General features: G+C 33.3%; 1 protein-coding gene across 3 annotated transcripts in view; it reads right to left on the bottom strand.

Annotated features, from left to right (window-relative positions):
* The window catches only part of LOC128863824 (sushi, von Willebrand factor type A, EGF and pentraxin domain-containing protein 1), a 150,665-nt gene that overhangs the window by 73,538 nt on the left and 54,347 nt on the right, over positions 1-22,780 (bottom strand). For all 3 annotated transcript variants that reach the window (XM_054103191.1, XM_054103193.1, XM_054103192.1), the window contains one exon: positions 16,863-17,108. In XM_054103191.1, coding sequence (XP_053959166.1) covers positions 16,863-16,989 — 127 coding nt within the window. In that variant the 5' untranslated portion in view covers positions 16,990-17,108. The remainder of the gene's footprint in view (positions 1-16,862; positions 17,109-22,780) is intronic.

Genomic DNA, 22,780 nt, shown 5'->3' with positions numbered 1-22,780 from the left:
TCGGAAATGTGTAGCAAAATTTAATTGACAGAATGGGCTACTGCCGAGATGACCATTTGAATAAAATTATGCCGAACAATTAACGGTGACGTTTACTCTTCGATTTAATAGAGCAAAATTCAAGGAACTCTATTGAACAGGGGCTTTAGAGTATTTTTAAAATGAGCTGATTTTCCACCTTTTTTTGTTGAGCTGGTGAATTCTTTGACAAAAAAGACATAACGCGCGGGGTTGTACTGGGGTCGAGAGGCCCACTTGTGCAAACTTTGTGTCAGGAAAACCCCAACCGTGACAAGGTTTACTTGTTTCCTTCCTTTAAAGAAAAGCGAAAAGTGAAAGTGCTCTATCACTTCCAACGTGGTTTTTTTGGGATGGATAGTTCGCGCGTGTCGATTTCGATATAAGCAACAAAAAACGGGAAAGCCAATAACGCTTAAAGATGCTGAATTAGCGACTTTGCTAGATGAAGACTCTTATGAAAGTCAAAAGAAGGTTCCTGCATCTTTTTCAGTTACTCTATAAGCCATTCCGTTGCATCTGAGGAGCAACTATTGGGTAGTCGAAAAAGTCTTTTCGTATTTTGTCAATAGATGTCGTTGGAGTCATCTACCTCCAGTGCTACCAATCACATTATGTCATATCATATGGTGTTAGAAAGGTGACACTTTAAGCTTCATTTAACATTCAAAAAAATTAAATTCGGAGAAGTTGAAAAAAAGTTATAGCTTTTCAAAAATGAGTGAAAATAATGAAGAAATTCGGTATATTTTGAAAGTTTTGTATAAAAAAGGGAAGAATGCTACGCAAGACACCAATGAAATTTGTGAAGTTTACGGAGGCGATGCTGTATCAGTTCGTGTAGCACAACAATGGTTCGCTCGCTTCCGTTCTGGAAATTTCGATGTGAAAGATGCACCTCGCTCCGTTGAAAAGTCGATGAAATTATAGAAAAGATTGACCAGGACCATCACATAAGTTGCCATGACATCGCCAAGGCACTAAACATTCATCATCAAACGGCTTTGAACCATTTAAAAGAGGCTGGAAGCTCGATGTTTGGGTACCACATGAATTGTCTGTGAAAAATTTAATGGACCGAATTAACATCTACGATTCTTTGCTGAAACGAAATGAAATCGAACCATTTCTGAAGCGAATGGTAACAGGAGACGAAAAGTGGATCAAATACGACAATAATGTGCGAAAAAGATCATGGTACAAGGGTGGTGAAGCTCAACAAATGGTCGCAAAGCCTGGATTGACGCCTCGAAAGGTTATGCTGTGTGTTTGGTGGGATTGGAAAGGAATCATCCACTATGAGCTGCTCCAGCCTACTCGAACGATTGATTCTACACTTTACTGTCAACAACTGATGAGATTGAAGCAAGCAATCGAAAAAAAACGGCCAGAACTGATCAGCAAGGGCGTCGTCTTCCGTCAGGACAACGCTAGGCCACACATCTTTGATGACACGGAAAAAACTGGGAGAGCTTGGCTGGGAAGTTTTGATGCATCCACAATATAGCCCTGACCTTGCACCATCGGACTACCATTTGTTTCGGTCAATGCAGAGCTCCCTTAATGGAGTAAAGTTGGATTCCTTGGCCTGTGAAAATTACTTGTCGCAGTTTTTCGCCGAGAAACCACAAAACTTTTACACTGATGAAAAAATGACAAAAGGTGGTCGACCAAAATGGTACATATTTGGTTTCATAAAGTTCATTATAAATATAAAAAAAATGAGTTGAAGTTTGATTAGAAATACGAAAAGACTTTTTCGACTACCCAATATATGATTCAGCAAATGAGAAATTGGGTTCCATAAGAATTTAAATTAAGGGACATTGAAAGGTGATTTTCCATCGTTACTGAAAACGAAAACTGAAGTCATTATGACAGAAAATCATATCTAAATGCACAAGGTCATATCTGAAACCTAACCAACCCGGCTCACCAACTCGAAAGTCGAATATCCAGCATAAGCATTCCCTGTACATATACGGGAAATGCTACTGAAGTGACAGTCTTGGCCGGATATAAATTCGGATGGTTCCGGTTACGTAGAACCGACTGTCGTGGGAACGACTGTTGTTCGTCGAAATCGATGCCTCATATTTGGAGGGATCAGAAGAGTAAAGTTTATTATGAGCTGCTAGAAGTTGAACCACTAATGGTGATCACTTGTTTCAATCAATGCAGAATGTCTTATCCGAAATAAGCTTCACTTCAGTTGAAAGTATCAAAAATTAGCGTATCCATCTCTTGACTTCATAATATGAGCAGGATTTATGCGCATCCTCTGAGACGGGAAAAAGTTTTAGCTGTTAAAGGAAATACGTTTTAATTTTCTTTTTGAAGAGTTTGATGGTTTATTTAAAAAAAAGTTGGTGCAATATGTACCGCCTGTTTTTTAAACAAAGCATCAGAGTCAACAAAACAAAATTCTGTAAAGTTTACTTGCACGTCAACATTTATTTTGCTATATAAGAAGTCAAAAAGTTCATGACCCAAAGGAACTCAATGAACTTAATGAACTGAGTGAACTAAAGTGTCTTTTGAGTCATCCGCCTCAGTAATGACGTAATTTTTCGTCTTTATCAACATTTTCTATCAAGCCAGCAGAATGTCTACAACAAACATTAATTGACTTTAAAGCAGCCTTTCCAATATAAGTATTTGGGGAGTTTGAGAGAACCACTTATGGCACTTTAAGAGGTTTTACTTCGAACGCAATAAATTATCATTTATCAAAGAAAAAGTTGGTATTTTATTGAATTTTCATTAAGATAGTGACATAAATTAGTGCTATGAATAATTTATTGAGTTAATATTTTAAGAAAGGCTTGCATTTTAGGGCTGACAGAAAAAAGTGCTAAGACGACTTAAGTTGTTGTTGTGAAAAGTAGGCAGCTAGTAGAGGACTTATTTGTATAAAATATGAGCTAACAGATTAGGACAGGGATAAATTTGTCAATGATTATCAAAACAATGAATAGTTCGTGTTAATTCAAGTATAAATTATTTCGTCTTAATCTTTTCATCACAGCAACAACACATCTTGCATAGGACTTCGTCATTTTTCCTTCTTCCTCTTCTCACAACAAATTGCTGAGCTTAAAAAAATGAATGTTCTGTGATAATTCCGATTGCGTCTAACAGCAAAAACGATTAACTTTACAAGCAGCCAAATTAATTTTAATTTTTTATTTTTCCAATTTTCTTTCGCCAGCCACACACAAACAACCATAAGAGTAAAGCATCGTGGATTTTGACAAGAACGCGCCCGTTGAAGCGAGCAACTGGTATGAACAGTTATTTGTTGGAAGAAAACTGATCTTAAATGGGGAGTAAATGACTGTGGCAGTGCAAATGAAGCCGGTGAACCAAAGCAGGAAAACAGTAACAGCAAGCCGATGGCAAAATGTCGATGAAGCTTAACGTTTAGTTGTGGTTTTGTGTGGTTTAAATAGTATTTAAGCATTTATGAAAAAATTTAGAAGAAGAATAAAAAAATTAATAGGGGAAAAGAAAGTGCCAAGAACTCCAATCATTTACAGTTAACTAAATTGTTACAAATTGTATGGAATTTTTCGATATTTATTACGAAAAAAAAATAAAAATAAAAAAATAAAAGCCATACGAGTTGTAGAAATGAGAGAAGAGATGTGCATACATGATGGAAAGAGTAATGATATGGCGTCTATCGTGGTACCGTTACTTTGTTCGAGTATGGCAATAAGTTACGTCGTTTTAGCACCAGTATGGCCAGATTACCATTTTCGTAACTTGATCTAGGATTTTTTTTTTTTTTTGGTATTTAGTCGCGGAGTCTTAGTTCTCTCTTCATGACATTCTTCTAGCCTGTTCTAATTAAAATGTAATGTTTATAATTTTGTAAAATATACGTTCAACAAAGTGCGCCAGTCGTTTATTTCTCGTGCTAACCGGCGCCAATTGGACACTCCAAGTGAATCCAAGTCCTTCTCCACCTGATCTTTCCAACGCAGTTGTTTCAATAATTCACTCCGTTTTATTTAGCTTTACATTTTTCAACATCTGGTGCTTTCAACAGTCAAATCTCTCTCTCGCTACTGCAGTGTTGCCGAGCTTTGGATATATAGAAACGCACTAAAATGCCCATTTAAAGAAAATAAAATATCAAATGTTTACTGAATAACTTAAAGAACTTTGTATGCGTGGCAAATTGTCTTTCAAATATGCGCTTTTTTAAATAAATTTGTTATAGTTATGTACAATTTAATTTATCAGCTGTTTGTTAAGGGAACGATTTATTTGCTATATTTGAGGTTATGTAACAAGATCAGCTACTCTTTTTTTAAAAATGTCGTTATGGTTTCTTCAGTATTTCCTGGTATTTTGATGCTTATTTTTACTTTGAATGCACCTCTTGATGCCCTATGTCCCCCTCAGGATTGAGGAGGACCGAAAAAACCGATTACACCTCTATGGTTTTAAACCGCATTCAGTAAATTCAAACGCCTTTTAAAATGTGTAAAAAGGTTTTCAATCTTAAGAAGTGTTGAGAGAGGGACATTTAATATTCTTACAAAACCCTAAAAGGAGCAAAAAATTAAATTTACACTTTCGAAATATCAAATTTTATAAGAACCAACAAATTTTCATTAACACTAAAATCTTCTCAGAGTGACCTGTTTTAACATTCAGGATGTGTAGAATATAAATTTAAAATCTTTACAAAAAATGTAGTATTTTATTTCTAAAATTCCAATTCAGAATATGAGTTGATTGCCTAAGATATAAGATTTTTGCAATAAATGAATTAGGGAGCTTTGCAGTTGAGATATGTAAATAAATATTTACAATCCGAAATCAAGCCATTTCCTAAGGGATCCAGATTTAGTGTCCGGAAATTGTGTTTCCACATTGCGTTAAATAGCTAGAGCACCAGGATTTGTTGACAAGTTTAGAAAATGTATGTGGTCCTCTTTTAATTTTAGTATTTTTTTATGAAAATTTATTTATTATTTTTTTTTTAAATTCAGCCTTTTCTTTATGAAAATATAGTTTTTTTATAGTTTTTCACCAAAATCAAAATCCACATAAATCCAAATTTCAACTTTATGGAAATAAAAACAAAAAATCAGCAAATTTTCATCAAAATTTCACACTTTTTAATCAAAATTCCAGAAAAACTTCGGGTTTGCAGTTTTATAGTTCATAAAATTTTGGTAAAATAAAGTTGAAATTTCAAATGCCTACTAAATCATATTTACTTATTTTTTGGTGGTAGACTTATATATTTTATCTATTTAATAATATTTGAATTTTTGTTTTGGATTTACTCCTCATTTAAATTAAAGAATTTGTTATGAAAATATAGCTTTTTTTATTAAAATATATTTTTTTTAACTTTGTTTTTAGTTTTTATAGTTTTTCACCAAAATCGAAATCCACATAATTTCAAGTTGCAAACTTTATGGAAATAAAGAACAAAAAATCAGCAAATTTTCATCCAAATTTCCCACTTTTTAATCACATTTTCCGAAAAACGTCAGGTTTGCAGTTCTATAGTTCATAAAATTTAGATAGAATAAAGATCAAATTTCAAATGCCTCCAAAACCGCGTAGATTTCTGACAATTTTTTTTTGTTTTTTGCTGGCAGAACTCTGTATTTTATCTATTTACAATAACTAATATTTGATTTTTTTGTATACGGAAAGAAGCAGACAAATTCGGCAGTAAAAGAAAAAAAATTGTAAAAATTCAATATGATTTTAAACCACTTAAAACTCACACTCTTTGTATCAAAATTCTATCTGCTATACCCGAAATTTTTCTAAGAGTTCCGATTATTTTATAAATTTTGGTGGGAAAAGAATGAATTTGAATTTGAATTGATTTTTTTTTTTAATATGAAAAAAATTGTAAACTTGTATTTATAGGGTTTTAGTAGGAGAATGAACTATATTTGCATAAAAAATTATTAAAATTAATGGCGAAACAAATCAATTGTCAAAACTTGCCAGTAAGCCCTTGCGCAATAGTTATTTAACGCTATCCGTTTGTATTAGATAAATGGTAAATATAGGACCTATTGCATGTTATCATCATTGTTGCCTTGAATCCATAGCGGTGTATAGAGAGCGCCATAGGCACTTATTGCACACAAGAAAGTCAGAAACTTCATGGAGAATATTCCCATTAATACAGTCGTTTCCTTTATGCAAACTCCACATAACAGAAAATTTTACTCTCTTGTCGCCTTTGCTCGACTGAGAAATCCAGAAACTGTACTTCTTTTTACAAAAGACGGAGCAAAAAAAATATAGCATATCCTCAGGAGGTAGAATAAAATTCCTTTGCCTTAACGGCAGAGCAGCGCATACCGGGTATTTGCTAGTAGTTTTACATTTGTTTTCACACCTTTCTCTCTTCATTCTTTTCTCTGCTTCACTTTTTGGCTTCCCCTCAAGCAAATGCAATATTACTTATTTCTAGTGATGTTTATTTATTTATTTTGCTGCTAGACAAGGTGAGTAGCAGCAGTTGAAAACAGTGAGAAAAACAGGAAATTAGCTAATGATTTTTCAGTACTTTTTTTCATACTCACACACAAACAGGCACCTGCGAATGTGCAAGTGCAAGTAGTGACAAAATATGCAAAGGAAGTTTAGATAAAAAACCTGTCATTTTTCTGGGTCACACATGCACACACATACACATACAAATATGCAATGCTATAAATATGCAGCACTACCATGGCATACTCCGTTGAGGGTAACATTTTTTTTTGCAACTCTTTCCCAATTTTTCTGAATTTTTTCTGAATTTTTTTCTATTTTCCTTTAAACAAGTTTTGTTCTTTACTGTTGTTGCAAAAAACTTTTTGGCACACATATACACGTACACGCCTGCTTGGCACACAAATTGGCTGGCCACTTACAAAGTAAGCTTCATTTTTGCTAAACCGCAAAACGTTAGAGAACACGCAAATTTACAAACTGCACACTGTACAGAAAACAAGCAAGTATGCATACATATGTACATTACATACTTACATAAATATATATATTTTTTTTTTCATCCGCTAATAGCACATTTGTATTATTTTTTAAGTGCTTAGGCAGGCGTGTAATAATTTATAAAATTTAGTTGCTATTTCACTTCGCAACCTGCTGCCATAACAGTGCCTGCCTTTGTTTTTGTTGGCGTTGTTGGTTTTGGTTTGCTGTTGTAAGGTATTGCGGAAATACGTACGTGCTTTAATGCTTGAATAAGTTTCGTGTGAGTTTCGCAGTTTGTTATACCAGCAATAAAACTAACCGTACAACTCAACTCATCACTTGGCAAACTCGAAAAGTTGTGAAAAAAAGTTGAATGAACTTTTATGCGTGAATTATGGAAAAGCGAGAAAGTGCTAAAGTGGTCACGCTTAGACAAAAACATATGTATGTAAATGGCGTAAGTACATACGAGTGTCATATATACGTGCATGTAAGAAGGAGCAAAGAAATTTACTCAAATACTTGGGTAGAGTTTACGAAATTTTAATCAAAAATTTTAATTGAATTAAAAGTTTTATAAAAATCATCTTATACAAGCAACTACTTATTAAAGGACAAAAATATTAAGTGTCATTTTGAATCAACCCTCAACACTATAACTCACTTCATGCTTCATATCATGCCGATAAATCTTATGATCATCAAAATAAGGTATGATTTACATATTAGCTATAACTATTTTTTGTTTACTATTTTTTTTATTTTTATTTTAATTTTCTATTTTTAATTTTTATTTTGTTTTTTATTTTCTACTTTTTTATAAAAAATATCTATTTCACAACAAAAACCATATAAAACACAGTTTCAAACTTTTTACAAAATTTATAAAAAATCGGAAAATTCTCATCCCATTTTCAAGCTTACACAATTATTAGGATTCAAGGCGCGGCTGATGGCACCGAACCAATAAAAGAATTTTGTGCATTGGATTTTCACAACCAAAACGAATTTATTAACGGTGATACCGGTAAATCAGCTGATTTTGTTTCTTTCGCCGTGTCCATGGGGCTGTCAGCCCAGAATGACACAAGGCGAATTCAGCTGATTTGTAATTTTCTTTCGTCGTATCCATGTGGCTGTTAGCTCAGAATGAAACAAGGCGAATTCATTTGTTTTCTAATTTGCCACTAATTTGCTTTGACAATCAAATGTGCAAAACATAGGTTTTTGTCTAGTTGCATCACCTTTACTGAATGCGCCTTGATCACAAGTGAAGAAATAAAAAAAGAAGAAGAAAAGGACGAACTGCGTTGGTCAACCGACATTCATTTGAAGCTAGAAGCATACGGCGATGATGCAAAAACAACAGCTTTTCATTATGTCCTTTTGTGCTGGCAACCGAATGTTCGCAGCGAAAGAAAAAAAGAAGTCAGCCGCTCTACTTTTGTCTTCTTATTTTTTCTCTCAAACACTCCAAGGGACACCTCATCGGTTGTTGTCATCGTCCTAGCTTCTGCGCCATACGTTAGGACGGGCATGAGAAGAGCCTTGTAGAGTGTTAGTTTTATTCGTTGAGAGAGGACTTTACTACTCAATTACCTGCTTAGTCCAAAGTACCTCTATTACTATCCCCTTTAATGGCTTTGCCTAGTTAGGATTCCTTATATGGAGAAAATTCGCTACACCTCAGCAAAAAAAAATTCTCAAAAACTAACGCGAATTTCGAGTAACTTAAATTTAGAATTTACAATACTAAAATTAAATGGGCTAAAAAATTATAAAGGAAAAATTACAACAAAAAAATATACAAAAAGGGAAAACTTGTCAATATGTGGCGCACACTGGGTTTTAACGCTCTCAGTACATTTTTTTTCCTCAAAAGTCGATTTAAACTTTTAACTTTCAAAATAGAGCTATTCAAGGGCGCGGCAAAATAATAGTTTTCATGCTGTATTGCTTAAATTTCAAACCCAAATTGTATAATACTTTTCCAAACAACAATGTAAATTACTTAAAAGAGTTTTATGTATAAAATGTGGTAACCCTAATCCACATTTGTACGCGTGGGAATATTTTTCTTAATTTTTTATTTGTTGATTTCGTCTAAGATGTTTGATATCCATTTTGTTATATTTATCTATGGCATTTTTTATTTATTTTTAATTTTGCGTAAAAGAAAAGACAGCCCTTTATAAAAATTGCATTCTAGCTATACGAGTATATTTCGAAACCAACAATCACACCACATATCAGTAGTGCTTGAAATAATTTTCGTTGGTCGCCCACATTTTATTATACAATTTTTCATCTTTTGTAACAGAGCATATTACTCCTTCGAAAAAAAAATGTAGGTGGCAACTCTATTAAAAATTTTTTTTTGGAATATTATACCTTTCAATATTTGCTAAGCTTTTCAGATTTAATTTTTATAACACGGCATTTTTTATTAATCGATGGCAACACTGTTCAAATAGATAGGCTTGTTATCAGCTGGAACACATTGTAACAACAAGTTGTAATATTTGGCTAAAAAAAAATTTAATATTTTCAAATAAAATAATATGTAGATGTTAACCCTATTCAAATATTTTCTGGAATATACTAGCTTTTAATATTTTGTACGCTTCTTTCAGATTTAATTTTTATTACACACCATTTTTGATTACTCGATGGCAACACTGTTCAAATAGATAAGCTTGTTGTCAGCTGGAAACATATTAAAATAACAAATTCATTCCTTTTTATCTAAGAAAATATTTAATATTTTCAAATAAAAAAATATGTAGGTGGCAACCCTATTCAAAAATTTTCTGGAATATACCAGCTTTTAATATTTTCTAAGCTTATTAGGCTTAATTTTTATTACACAGTATTTTTTATTACTCGCTGGCAACACTGTTGAAACAAATAGACATATTCGCAGCTGGAACACATAGAAATAAATAAAATTTAATTTTTAGCTAAGGACACATTTACTATTTTCAAATAAAAAATATGTAAGTGGCAACCCTATAAAACAATTTCTTAATTATAATATATTTTAATATCTTCTACGGTTTTTAGTTATAAAATTTATTAACAAGTATTTTTTATTACGCTGTGACAACGCTGCTCGATAAGATCGACATAATATCAGCTTGAATAACAATCCCATATAGTGGATTCTATACGAATTGAAAGTATTTTCCAAAGTATTTTTTATGACCATGTTGAGAATTACAGCAGTGGGTTGTCCACAAGAAATAACTACCGCCTAAAATGAGACTAACTGAATTTCAAATTAATCCTTTAAACTTTATTACTTGTTTGACCTCTTTTTTTTAAGAAAATGCTAATGACTTTTACAACCCGCGGCTTCAAGCTTAGTTAAGAGATTGCAAACGGAAATCAAGAAGAATTCACCTGCAAGCTCGCTACTCACTTTCTTAACTCACTTAAGACACTCATCAATATTAATCGATTTGTCTATCAAGATAAATTTACTATGTATGTACGTACACATGTACATACATAAATACCGGCAGCTATGCGCGGACTTCAGCCAACCGTGACTGCTACTTTAGATTTGAACATGCATACATGCACACACACACACTGAAAGATGTATATGTATGCATCACTGCCTAGTTCAGAGTTTTAGCACATGCAGTAGCTGAACTTCAGCGTTTGGACTAAGTAACTCAATTTGACCTACATTTTATCAACAACAAAGAGATGAAAAAAAACCTATTTTCTTCTCTTCGCAGCAATGCATTTATTCTCTTAGTTAAACTACCACAAATGCTATCAACAACAAATCAACGTTATCAGCAAAAACCATCGTCAACTAGACAACAACTAAGGTGTGTAGTAACAATACTGCTGAGCGTAATAGCAACTGAAACGGTGCTGCTGCACCTACATAAGTAAATACAGTGAAGAATGCAGAAGCGCCTGCGTGCAATAGCAACTTATGCCGCCAACTCAAGTTACGGCAACATCTTCTACTGTGTTGGTGTGACTTAGAGTGCAAACAGCATACCCGTGTGAGTATGTTTATATAGCGCGTTTGTGTACCTGTATGTTTGTATGTGTTGTTTGATTTAAAATTATTACAGCAATGGCGCCAGTTGGTAGAAGAACGCGTTGACTGGTGTGCAGTGGCGCTTTAAGCATGCGGTGGCAGATGTTGTTGCAATAAATGTGGCAAAGTAATATTTGCAATAATTTTTTTGTGTATGCGAGAACGTATGAGAATAGTGTTTTTATATTTTTAGAAATTCAGTTGGAAATAGCCACCTGTCGGTATACAAGCTGCATGCGTGGCATGGAAATTCGGCGATGAAATTCATTTTTCAAACAACTGTCGCGTTTATCAAGCTTTTTTTTATTCATGACATCTTGCATGACATGCCACCTATCATGTCATGTGTGGTAAAATATTACTTTTCTTTCTGCAGATCTGTTTTCCTCTTCTGTCGCGTTTAGCAAGCTTTTTTTCATGCATGACATCTAGCATGACATGTCACCTATCATGTCATGTGTGGTAAAATATTCGTTTTCTTTCTGCGAATCTGTTTTCCTCTTCTAACTCAACTCGATTATGGTGTTAGCTTCCTGTCGCGTTTATCAAGCCGTTGTTTTTGGATGCCACTTATCATGTCATGTTTTGTAAATGATTCCTTTCTTCTTATTTAACTGCTCTCCTCTTCTAACTCAACTCAATTATACTGTTAGCTCCCTGTCGTGTTTATCAAGTGTTTTTTGATGCATGGCATGCCACCTATCATTTCATGGATGTGTTAATTATTCCTTTTCTTTCTATTGAATTATTTTCCTTTTCTAACTCCACTTGATTATGGTGTTAGCTCCCTGTTGCGTTTAGCAAGCTTTTTTTCATGCATGACTTCCTGCATGGCATGTTACCAATCAGGTCATCGATAGCAAGTTATTCCTTTTATTTCTACTACACTGTTTTCCTTTCCTAACTTAACTCGATTATTACGCGGCAGAACGCGTATAACTAGTTTTTTTTTTTTGATGCATGACATCTTGCATGACATGTCACCTATCATGTCATCGATAGTAAATTATTCCTTCTATTTAAAGTAAACTGTTTTCCTCTTTCAACTCAACTCGATTATGGCGTTAGCTCCCTACCTATCTCGGTGACACCCAATACGGTATGCGTTAAGTATGTAGCTTGTAAAATATTGTGATGTCGTTTTGCTTTCCCTCTCTTCTAATCGCTTATAAATCGCTCCATTCGCTCCCTCCTTTAATTTTCATGAAATCATAAACCTAAACTATTTAAATTTTATAAATGAAAATGGGCAGAACCCAAAATAAAAGGGACAAAACAAAAATGTTTTTCAACTGTAATTCAGCTAAAAAATATAACTAATAAATAAGTAAATATAAGAAATAACTAAAATAATCAATTTGCCAATTTATTATTATTTACAAGTTTCACTGGTTTTGCTTTTATTATTTTGGAAATATTCTTTTATTGCGTCTATTTTTAAATTTCTTCCTCAGTTATTACAAATTTGCCACTTTCTTCATTTACCTGGCACAAATTTATCAGCAACTAATTGTAGGTGGAGGAGCTCGGCTAAACACCCATAAAAGGGTGTAAGCGGCCATTTTGTGCATAAAATTTTAAAAAGAAATTAAATAAATATTAAATGCAAAATTTTTAAACTTGAACTCCCTTTCGCCCACCTGCACATGGACCTCAGTGCTAGCATTTTAGTCATTTTCATTGCCTTGTGCCTTGACTAAAGAGACGAAATTTCTATTCACTTAAAAGCCTTTGAGTTGGGAACCACCGACGCCTTTGTGATTAGTCAACTCCAAAGTTGAATAATTTCACGAACTGGCGTCGTACAGCGAAGGCAAAGAGAAGCATTCGACTTGAAATTCCCACTCTTTCCACACTCAGAAGTAATGTGCGCTGCTTTGGGACACCCTTTATGTGTCATATATGTAATATAAGCTAAATATGTGCATAAGTATATATCTCGCTGACTCTCCACCAACCCCAAACAACTTGAAACAGCTACTTATTAATAAGAATAACAAATTAAACAGTTTATTTGTGCAAAACTTCAATTGACTCTACAATGAAAAAAGTAAAGCCATAGAGTTACGTGACAATATAAAGAAGGCAGCGCCAACTGCAAACATACATATGCATGTGTGTGTATATGTACATATGCATGTATGCACATTTATTTTGCGCCAACATATGACAGCTAGTCGTACTGGTATTCTTACAATTCACCTTATTTAAGCATAAACGTTGTTCTTGTTTGCGATTTTCTACCCGTTCGCTATTCACTCCATATACGAGAGTACGAGCGTATACTTTTTATCATGTTTAAAAATTACCGTTAAAAATTCTAGTTTGCAGTTTCTGGCTTTACTGTTTTCCTTGCTGACTTCATTTTTATGGCTCGCCTCCCCGCTAGACGCACCAACAGACACACAAACATTACACAGTGCGTAGTTGTTGCTTTGACGGCTGATCGACGTTGGTTCTATGAAACCAGCTCCATGCCCGTATTACTACGAGGCATTCGTACTTGCACTCGTTATCTATTCGCGCCATTGGCAACAAGTGGCGTTGATGTTGGTGGGGGTAGGGGTTGTTGGCAATCGAACAAGTGTTTCAGCCGCCGCTAGCAGAGCAACTTGCATGACTTGCTTGCATTAGCATTAAATACATGAATATGGATATATGCACATACACCTACACGCATCTACGAGTGCATATGTGTATGTGTTCAACTTGTGCCACTACCTTTTTTATACACCTTACATATGATTATGCAGCGGATTTGCCGACGGCCTAAAACAACTGGTGCATTTCGCTATATACATACACTCACAGACATACTGTAACTGTAAGTTTGCAAGTCGCGTACAGAATCTCGCTATGTATCACCATTAAAGCCAGAGCGCCTTACTTTGACTGGCCATCAGTCACTTAGCCACTTAGTCACTCTGCACTGAGGCGTATATATCGGCTGAGCAAGTAAGTGAGTCCAACTTGAAGTTGCGCTTAATATAGAAAAGTCATCCGCCTGCTATAGACAGAGAAGCGGCAGGCAATTCTTTCAACCATATTTGTATTGTTACGCATTTTTTTATGGTACATTTTATGGTAATTTAAGAATTTTCAAATTGAAATGAGGAAGAAGCTCGGCTGATGTAATTTCTGCCTACCGGTGATATAAGTTTAGGCCATGGATGAAACTATGAGGAGGATTGAGAACTATTCTTTGTTTGTAGCTAAATTTCGTGTACTTTTATTGTAAATAATCAATTATTATGCGCGCCAAGCTGGTTTCAAAAAGAAGCTCGACGCTTTGGTGCCAAACCAATTAACACCAAAAAATATGAAGGAATGAATTTCCATCTGCTAAGCCCTTGGCCAAACAGAATGAATTCGACCCATTTCTTAAACTGATGGAGGCTGAGACAGAAAGATATGGGTCACATACGACAAAATTATGCGAAAACGATCATGGACAAAGCGTGATGAAGCAGCTGAAACAGTAGCCAACCAGCACTAACGGCCAGGAAGGTTCTACTGTGTGCTTGGCGGGACTTGAAAGGAATCATTTATTGTGAGTTGCTTCCGTATGGCCAAACACTAAATTCAGATCTCTACTGTCAACAACTGAACCGTTTAAAGCGAGCGATTGACCAGCAACGGCCAGTACTGGCCAACAGAAGAGGTGTTGTTGCGTGCCATCAGGACAACGCATGCCGCACACGTCTTCTGTAGTGACACGCCAAAAACTCCGGCGGCTTGGTTGGGAAGTTTTAATGCATCCAGCCTATATTCCAAACTTGGCACCAAGCGATTACCACATTTTCTCTTATTGCAAAACTTCTTGAGTGATAAGAAATGGGCGTCAAGAGAAGATTGTGAAAATGGATTACTCGAGTTTTTTCGCCATTTAGGACCGCAACTTCTATGAGAGAGGCATTGTGCAGCTACCTTTAAAATGGCAACAAATTATATAATATAACAAAAAAGGTGCAAATTTGACCCAAGTCGAACAATCCGAAGCTTCTTAAATAAAGTTTTGAATTTTACGCAAAAATAGTGAATTTCTTTTTCCCAAATTAATATTAATTTGTGACTCATATCAACTTGTCCAGTTAATTTCAGCGATTTGATATCGAAATGTTCGTTGTATAACCAATGCAATATAATCTTGTGCCTTCAAATAAACTTGAGTTTGCATAAAGGTAGTTTTATTAGAAATCCCTAAATTGCGGGACTTATCCCGAAATTAATTTTTCTAAAATTCAGTAAAATATGAATATTTCTAACATCTATAAATATTAAAATTGCACATATTAAAAAACATTTGGTAAAAATAATGAATTTCTTTTCCCAAAATTAATATTATATTAATTACTGCCTCATATCAACTTGCCCAGTTCATTTGAGCGATTTTACATGGAAATGTTCGCTGGAAACCCAATTTAATATAATCTAGTACTTTTAAGTGAACTCGCGTTTGCATAAAGGTAGTTTTATTATAAATCCCGAAATTTCGGTACTGATCCCGATGTTAATTTTTTTTAATTCAGTAAATCATGGATATTTATAACAACTATAGAGATTAAAATTGCTTATATTAAAAAATTTTGCAATAATTGCCAAATTACAAGCAAAAATTTTAAATCAACTAACAAACTTTTGTTTTGCTTATAAAGGGTGGTTAAATTTTAAGGGCCGATGTTGAATGTGAATCACACCTAAACGTCAATTTTTTTCTGCATTTCATTTGACATTTTTCAATTTCAGACTAACTCAATTTGAATCATGGGAAGATACATAGTCGAGTAATGCGTTAAAGTTATTCAGGCTTATTATGAAAACGGGCGTTCAAATCAAAATGCATATCGCGCACTTCGTGATTTTTTTGGTCAATTTAATCGTCCAAATGTGCGTACAATCGGAAAAATTCTGCAAAAGTTTGAGCAAACCGGGTCTGTAGGAGATGTGAAAACACCAGTGCATGCTCGTACTGCAGAAAATATTGCTACTGTTCGCGATAGTGTGGTTGAAGAGCCGTCCACCTCAACTCGTCGTCGTGCCCAACAATTGCACCTCTCACGCTCGTTGTTGATGAACATTATGCATAAAGACTTACATTTCCGCGCTTAAAAGGTGCAATTTATTCAAGCACTAAAGCCTCTTGACCATTTCAAGCGTCGTCAATGGTCAGAATGGTGGCAAAAAATGGCAACAGTGAATGACCAATGAGGTGTGCCACCGAGGCCGCGGCGGGTATTTGGTCAATATTTTGATCAATACGTTATTGAGCCATACCAATATTATCATAATAAAGAGAAATGATAATAATTAAAAAAAAAAATTGTATTTTATTCGAAATCAACACCGGTCCTTGAAACTTAGCCACCCTTTATTATTATTATTTTTTTTATTTTTAATTTATTAGTTATGGAGCACACGTTTCATATGTCTCACATGTATAAAAAAAGAGGTGGAAACATTTTCTCTACTCGGTATCTGGGAGCACGAAAACTTATTGAAAAAGTTGAAGGAATTCATCAGAGGCACTGGATGTTCAAAGCACAGAGACTAAAACACTAAGTCATCATAACAAAAGAGGCCTCTGCTGTTTGGTTCAAATGTGAAGCTGTTTTTTCTTGCACCCAGTTCTATTTGCCTATTGAAAGTTTTCATTGCCAACTATAAGATCGAAGTTTGTTTGCAAAATTCGTGATTTTCCATCACAAACAGACTATGGCAAAAAAAAAATCTTATCATATTTACGCTTATGTAAATTAGGTACCCCAAAGATAAACTAAACAGAATATAGAAAGTTTTTTTATTGTTTACTCACCATTTGGACAAGAAAATCCCTCTTCAATTGTTGCATACGTTTTTGTCGTTGTCGAGGTTATGGCTAATAAAACCAGAAAATAAATAGCGGACAGCCATTTTAAACTGGCCGCCGTAGAGCTGCTCATTTTGCGACGTTTGAACCACTTCACACCGTTTTGTATACGCCACTTGCAGCCAGTTTAGTTAATTTTAAATGATTTTCCTTTATTAAACACTTTTAAAGGTGATTACTTTAAAGATGAAGCTAAAAATAGAAAAAAAGAAAGGGAATGATAAAAAATAATGGAAATTAAAATTTATTCAAAGAAATATAAAAATAAATAAATTAAAGTAAGTGCGTGCTTAAAAAAGGAAGGTGGGTAATAAAAACATTTCTTATTTCGTAATAAACTATTTTTTTTTTCACTTTTTGAATTTTATTAAGAAAATCGTAGTACTTCATGTTTACTTTTAGAAATGTTTATTTTTAGAAATTAAAGCAAAATATAAATAAATAATGAATAAAAACAATAAATAATAAATGCTGATAAAACGGATATGATACTTTTTACTAGAAGGTACAAGATCCCCTATTGGCAACCCCCGAATCTAAAAGAGATGGAACTAACTCTTAAAAACCACACAAAGTACCTTGAAGTAATTCTGGATAGTAAACTATCGTGGAAGTACAATATATTAGAAAGGAAAAAAAAGGCCAGTAACGCACTATACGCATCCAAAAAGATGCTGGGAGTTACACGTGGTCTATCCTCTGCTTTAATGTATTGGTGCTACTCAGCTATAGTAAAGCCAACATTACTATACGGCGCTCTGGTGTGGTGGACTGCCCTAAGAAGGCCGACATATAAAAAGCCTATGGAAAGTATTCAACGTCTAGGTGCACTCTGCACAACAGGTGCATTGAGAACTACTCCTACCAGCTAAATCCGTCGTAAGACTCAGCGTGACAGGCGATTTTACCTCAACTCCGAAATGCAATTGGGTGAAGAAATTCCGAACCACAATAGAAGAAGAAAGATGGAAAAGAGGAATGAAACCTAACCCAAATACTCTTAATATATTTACCGATGGCTCGAAAATGGTAGACAGAGTAGGGCAGGGATCTATTGCGCAGAACTAGGCATCAAGCAGCCATTTAAGCTTCCTGGCCACTGTAGTATCTTTCAAGCAGAAGTCTTTGCGGTAGGAAAGGCTGCGGAAATAGCATTCGCAAACACATCAAGCAACTCCAAAATAAATATATATGTTGACAACCAAGCTGCGATAAAAGCAATAAATTCATATGAAATTTCATCTAAAAATGTTCTAAGAAGCATAGAGAGAGTAGCCGCATCTATTGGCTACACGGACATAAGGGCATTACGGGAAACGAAATTGTAGATGGGATTGCCAAGAGCGCTGTTTACAGACAATTCGTACAAGAAAACTACATACTGAAATCTTTAAATACGGTATACAAAGGCATCACTGCGGACATGAAAATACGGATAGATAGGAGGTGGAATAAATTAGCTACTTGCAAAACCGCGAAAATCATGTGTACACAGAATGGAGATAAATGCGTCCGATTCGTACTAGCCCTGTCTAGAAAGGAAAGCAAAACTATTGTACTTATACCTACAGGCCACAATTTGCTAGCGACGCACGCTTACAAGATAGGAATTACAAACAACGATAGCTGCAGATTTTGCAATGAACTAGAAGAGAGGGAAACGCTCGAACATCTTCTATGCTCCTGCCCTGCATTAGCTGGAACCAGATTAAAATGCTTAGGAGCTTTACAATATGAGAAGTTAGAGGACCTCTCGGGGATAGACCTCCAAAGTTTACTTAGATTCGCAAAAGACGCAGACGTATTACAAGATGTATACTACAAAGAAACATAAGAGTCTAGCTCCGTCTGGTAACACTAAGGACCAATAGGTCTATGTGATGGCTTTCAGCCAGCCAGGTCAACCTAACCTAACCTAAATAATAATAAATAAAAATAATAAATAATAAGTAATAAGTAGTAAATACCAAATAGAAAATTATAAATAAAGACTTAAATAAAAAGAGGTCGAAGAATTGCACAAAATTTATAAAAAATAACTAAAATAATTAAAAAATGTTTTAAGGTAAGCATTAAAATTCACATTAGAAGATTCAACGAAATAATTAAAAAAAAAAATCACAGCACATTTTTAATGAATAGGAATGAAACACTGCAACTTTTTTTTATTGAAAAATTTTATTCCAAGCATAAATATTATTAGTGAAAATTAAGATGACAAAATCAAAAAAAAAAATTGAGTTCGTGCATACTTAATTGAAGGGAAGTCAAAAGTTCCAAAAAATTGTTTTTTTCCTTACAGGTTTAATGTTAAAAATAAATATTAAAAATTAAAGTAAAACAAAAATAAATAAAAATCACCAAAACCTCACAATGAAATAATTTTTTAATTTCTTTCATAAAAATAATAGAAAAATTAGTAAATACTCGTACGAAAGTAGTCAAAAATTCCAAAAAAAATTTATTTTATTAATTTAATATTAACATAATTTTTATTATTTTTTATTCTTAATTTTTTAAAAATACTTTCAAAAATCAAAATAAAAAAAATGTATTAAAACAAGTTGTGAAGGCATATAATAAAACGATTTTTAATTAAAAAAATGTAATTGTAAAAATTGAAGTTTATTATAAAACAATTAAATTAAAAGAACTTGAAGTGCTTAAACAAAAAACGATTCAAAAATTTTCATAAAATGTATACTCCTTTCTTTTAACAAATTTTAATGGTAAGTAATTCACAATGACTTCTGCAGGAGTTGAGGTAGGTAGGTACGTAGGTAAAATGGCACGAGTGCCACAGGCACATTTCAAGTAGCACTTACGTGCCGTTTTGATACCATAATGTGGACCATTACCTGGGAAAGAAAAGTTATGGGAAGAGAAAACCTTCTACAGCCATCCAGTGCTGTTGATGTAGTGGAGGAGAGAAAAGGGATCTAGGCTGGAGAATTTTTTCAAGTCATCCCCAAAGGGCATGCTAAGGAATCTTAAGCGCCTAGCCGCCAGAGCAGGAGTTGAGAGTTAAAAAAGAAAATGAGTCGGTCCAACAACTCTGTGCATGTCCCGCATTTCAAAGAAGCCGTGCCAAATTAATATTATTGACGATTATTTCTTTGAAAACTTAGTAAACCTTCTTAAAAAGATCTAAGTGGCTTGCGTAACTTAGTTAGGGCATGGGAATTAAAACCAGATACCACAATGGGGCTAAGAGGCACCGAGTGTCTTGCCTTAGACAAGCATCCTGGCTAACCTAACCTAATCTAATGGCAAGCATTGAGAATTACTATTCAAAATTTCAACATAAAATTTTAAGAGAAAATTTTTTTTTCAAATAAAGTATGGTATTTTTTCACTTAAAAATTAAATTCTTAGCAAAAAATTTATTATCAAAAATGTAAATATCAAAAATTAAATTCTTAGCAAAAAATTTATTATCAAAAATTTAAATATTAAAAATTGAATTCTTGGCAAAAAAATTATTATAAAAAATTTAATTTTGTATTTGCCTAAAGTAAAAACTACTTTTTCCCCTAAAACTTATCATTTGAAATTATTTATTAAACAATTTTTGTTAAAAATGTAAATGAATACATTATTTAAGACAGCTACAAAATGAAAATATATTTTTTTTCAAGTAAAGTGTAATATTTTTTTCCCCTATTAAAAAATTTAATTGTAAATAAAAAAAATATTATAAAAATTTTGGTATTTAACACTTTAAAGTAAACACAAAGATTAAGCCAACGAATTGTAAAGCGGATGGGCTATTTTTTACTAAAAAATTGATTTTTAAGCAAGAAAAAAATTTATTAAAAATTTAGTTATTTATTTACTTAAAATAATTACAAAATTTAAATTAAGTTAAGACATATTTATTTAAATCAAGTGTAGTATTTTTTATCATTTAAAAAAAATTCAAAGTTAAATTGTTATTAAAAATATATTTTTGTTAATATTTTATTTTTTTATTTAATTCAATTGTAGGATAAAGGGAATAAAGGAATAAAGTGTAATATTTTTTCACGAAAAAAATTTCAAATCAACCTTGTCAGTGTTCTTTATATTTTATTAGAAGAAAATTTAATACTAAGCATAAGAAATTATTATTAAAAATTAAATATTTATTTATAGCGTTTAAAGTAAATACAAAAAATTTAATTAAGGAAGTGCGAAAAAGATGTGCTATTTTTGCATTAAAAACTTAAAGTGAATTAAATTATTTATTAAAAATTTTTTAAATGAAAAGCTATTTAGCAAACAGACACTTTTATGTGAACTCATAGAAGCCGGTGTACCTCAGGGCAGTGTTCAAGGGCCTGTACTATATGTGCTGTACACAGCTGATATTCCCTTGCCTGCAAGTATCGACATGATAGCAACTTTTGCAGAGGACACCGTCCTATTGGCAACTCATAAAACCTTAGAAGCAGCAACAAACAAGTTACAACAGATTTTGAACAAAACACTAACGTGGTTTAATGCTTGGGGTATACAAATCAATAGTGACAAAACACTTCATGTAGTTTATTCTAACAAGAAAGTAGGGCACAAGAATCTGACAATAAGCAATTCACAAATCCTGATAGACACCAAAGCAAGATACCTTGGAATGACTATTGACTCCAAACTTCTTTAGAAAGAACATATGACGTTAAAAAGAAATGAAGTAAAAAACAGTTTCCGACAACTATACTGGCTACTTGGAAGGCGCTCGAAACTATCATTGCTGAGTAAAACCCTTATACATTTACAAAACTGTGATTGTGCCAATCTGGGCATACGGCATAGAAATCTGGGGAACTGCAAGTAAAAGTAACATTAACATTATTCAACGACTACAATCAAAAGTACTCGGAACTATAACCAATGCACCTTGGTGCGTCCCAAAGGAAGTTATTCATCGCGACCTAAAGATCGATACAGTAGCAGAAATCATTCGCAAACGCAGCACAAATACTGGCATGCGGCAACTCCCATCATCAGAAAGGGCAAACTCCAACGACCAACCCCAACTCAAAAACCAACTCACACAAAAACTTAACCAAAATGTAATATTGATAATGATTAATGTTATGACATTCAAGCTATAGAAAGAATTACTTAGTGTCATACGACAGGTCTAATTAATAAAGGAGGCAAAAAAACAAAAAAAAGGAAAAAAATTTTCTTGAAAATGTAATTATTTTCTTATCTAAGGCAACTAAAAAAATTTGTTTTTGTTTTTATCAAATTAAAAGTTATTTATTTCAAATAAAGTATACTATTTTCTTATCATTTAATTAAAAAAAAATTAAATAGTAAGCACAAAAAAATATTGTTCAAAATTTAATTATTTATTTATTTAAAGTAAATACCACACATTAAATTAAAAAAATTTTTAATAGAAAATATTCGAATAATATTTTCATTCATTTTTGTTTTTTTTTTGTTTTGTGAAAAAAAATTAATTAAAACACATTTAACGGTAAAATTTGTGTGGTAAGAGAAACGTTAAATATTTGGCTCAAGGGACAAAAATTTAAATGGCTGCACTTATTTTGCGTCATAAATTTTTTATTACATGCACTTATTTTTAAATATATGCACGTACGTATATAAGCAAACATTCCAGCTGACTCACATATCAAATGTCACAAACAAAGCCCGACTCATTTGAAAAAACAAAAAACACAAAAAAATACTAACAGTTAATAGCCACGTCGAGCACGTGCAAACCGCCTCACCGCAAATGAAGCGAGCTTTCGCATAGATTAAAAGAAATGCAAAAACAAACAGCAGGGCAGCAACAACAATAACGATGAGTGCGCATCAACTCGATCAACACAATTTCACTTCCACAGCAACGCCTCCCAATTTATGCG

The sequence above is a fragment of the Anastrepha ludens genome, chromosome 5 (genome assembly GCF_028408465.1).
Source record: "Anastrepha ludens isolate Willacy chromosome 5, idAnaLude1.1, whole genome shotgun sequence".
Classification (NCBI taxonomy): domain Eukaryota; kingdom Metazoa; phylum Arthropoda; class Insecta; order Diptera; family Tephritidae; genus Anastrepha; species Anastrepha ludens.
This window is presented reverse-complemented; position numbering and strand designations above follow the sequence as displayed.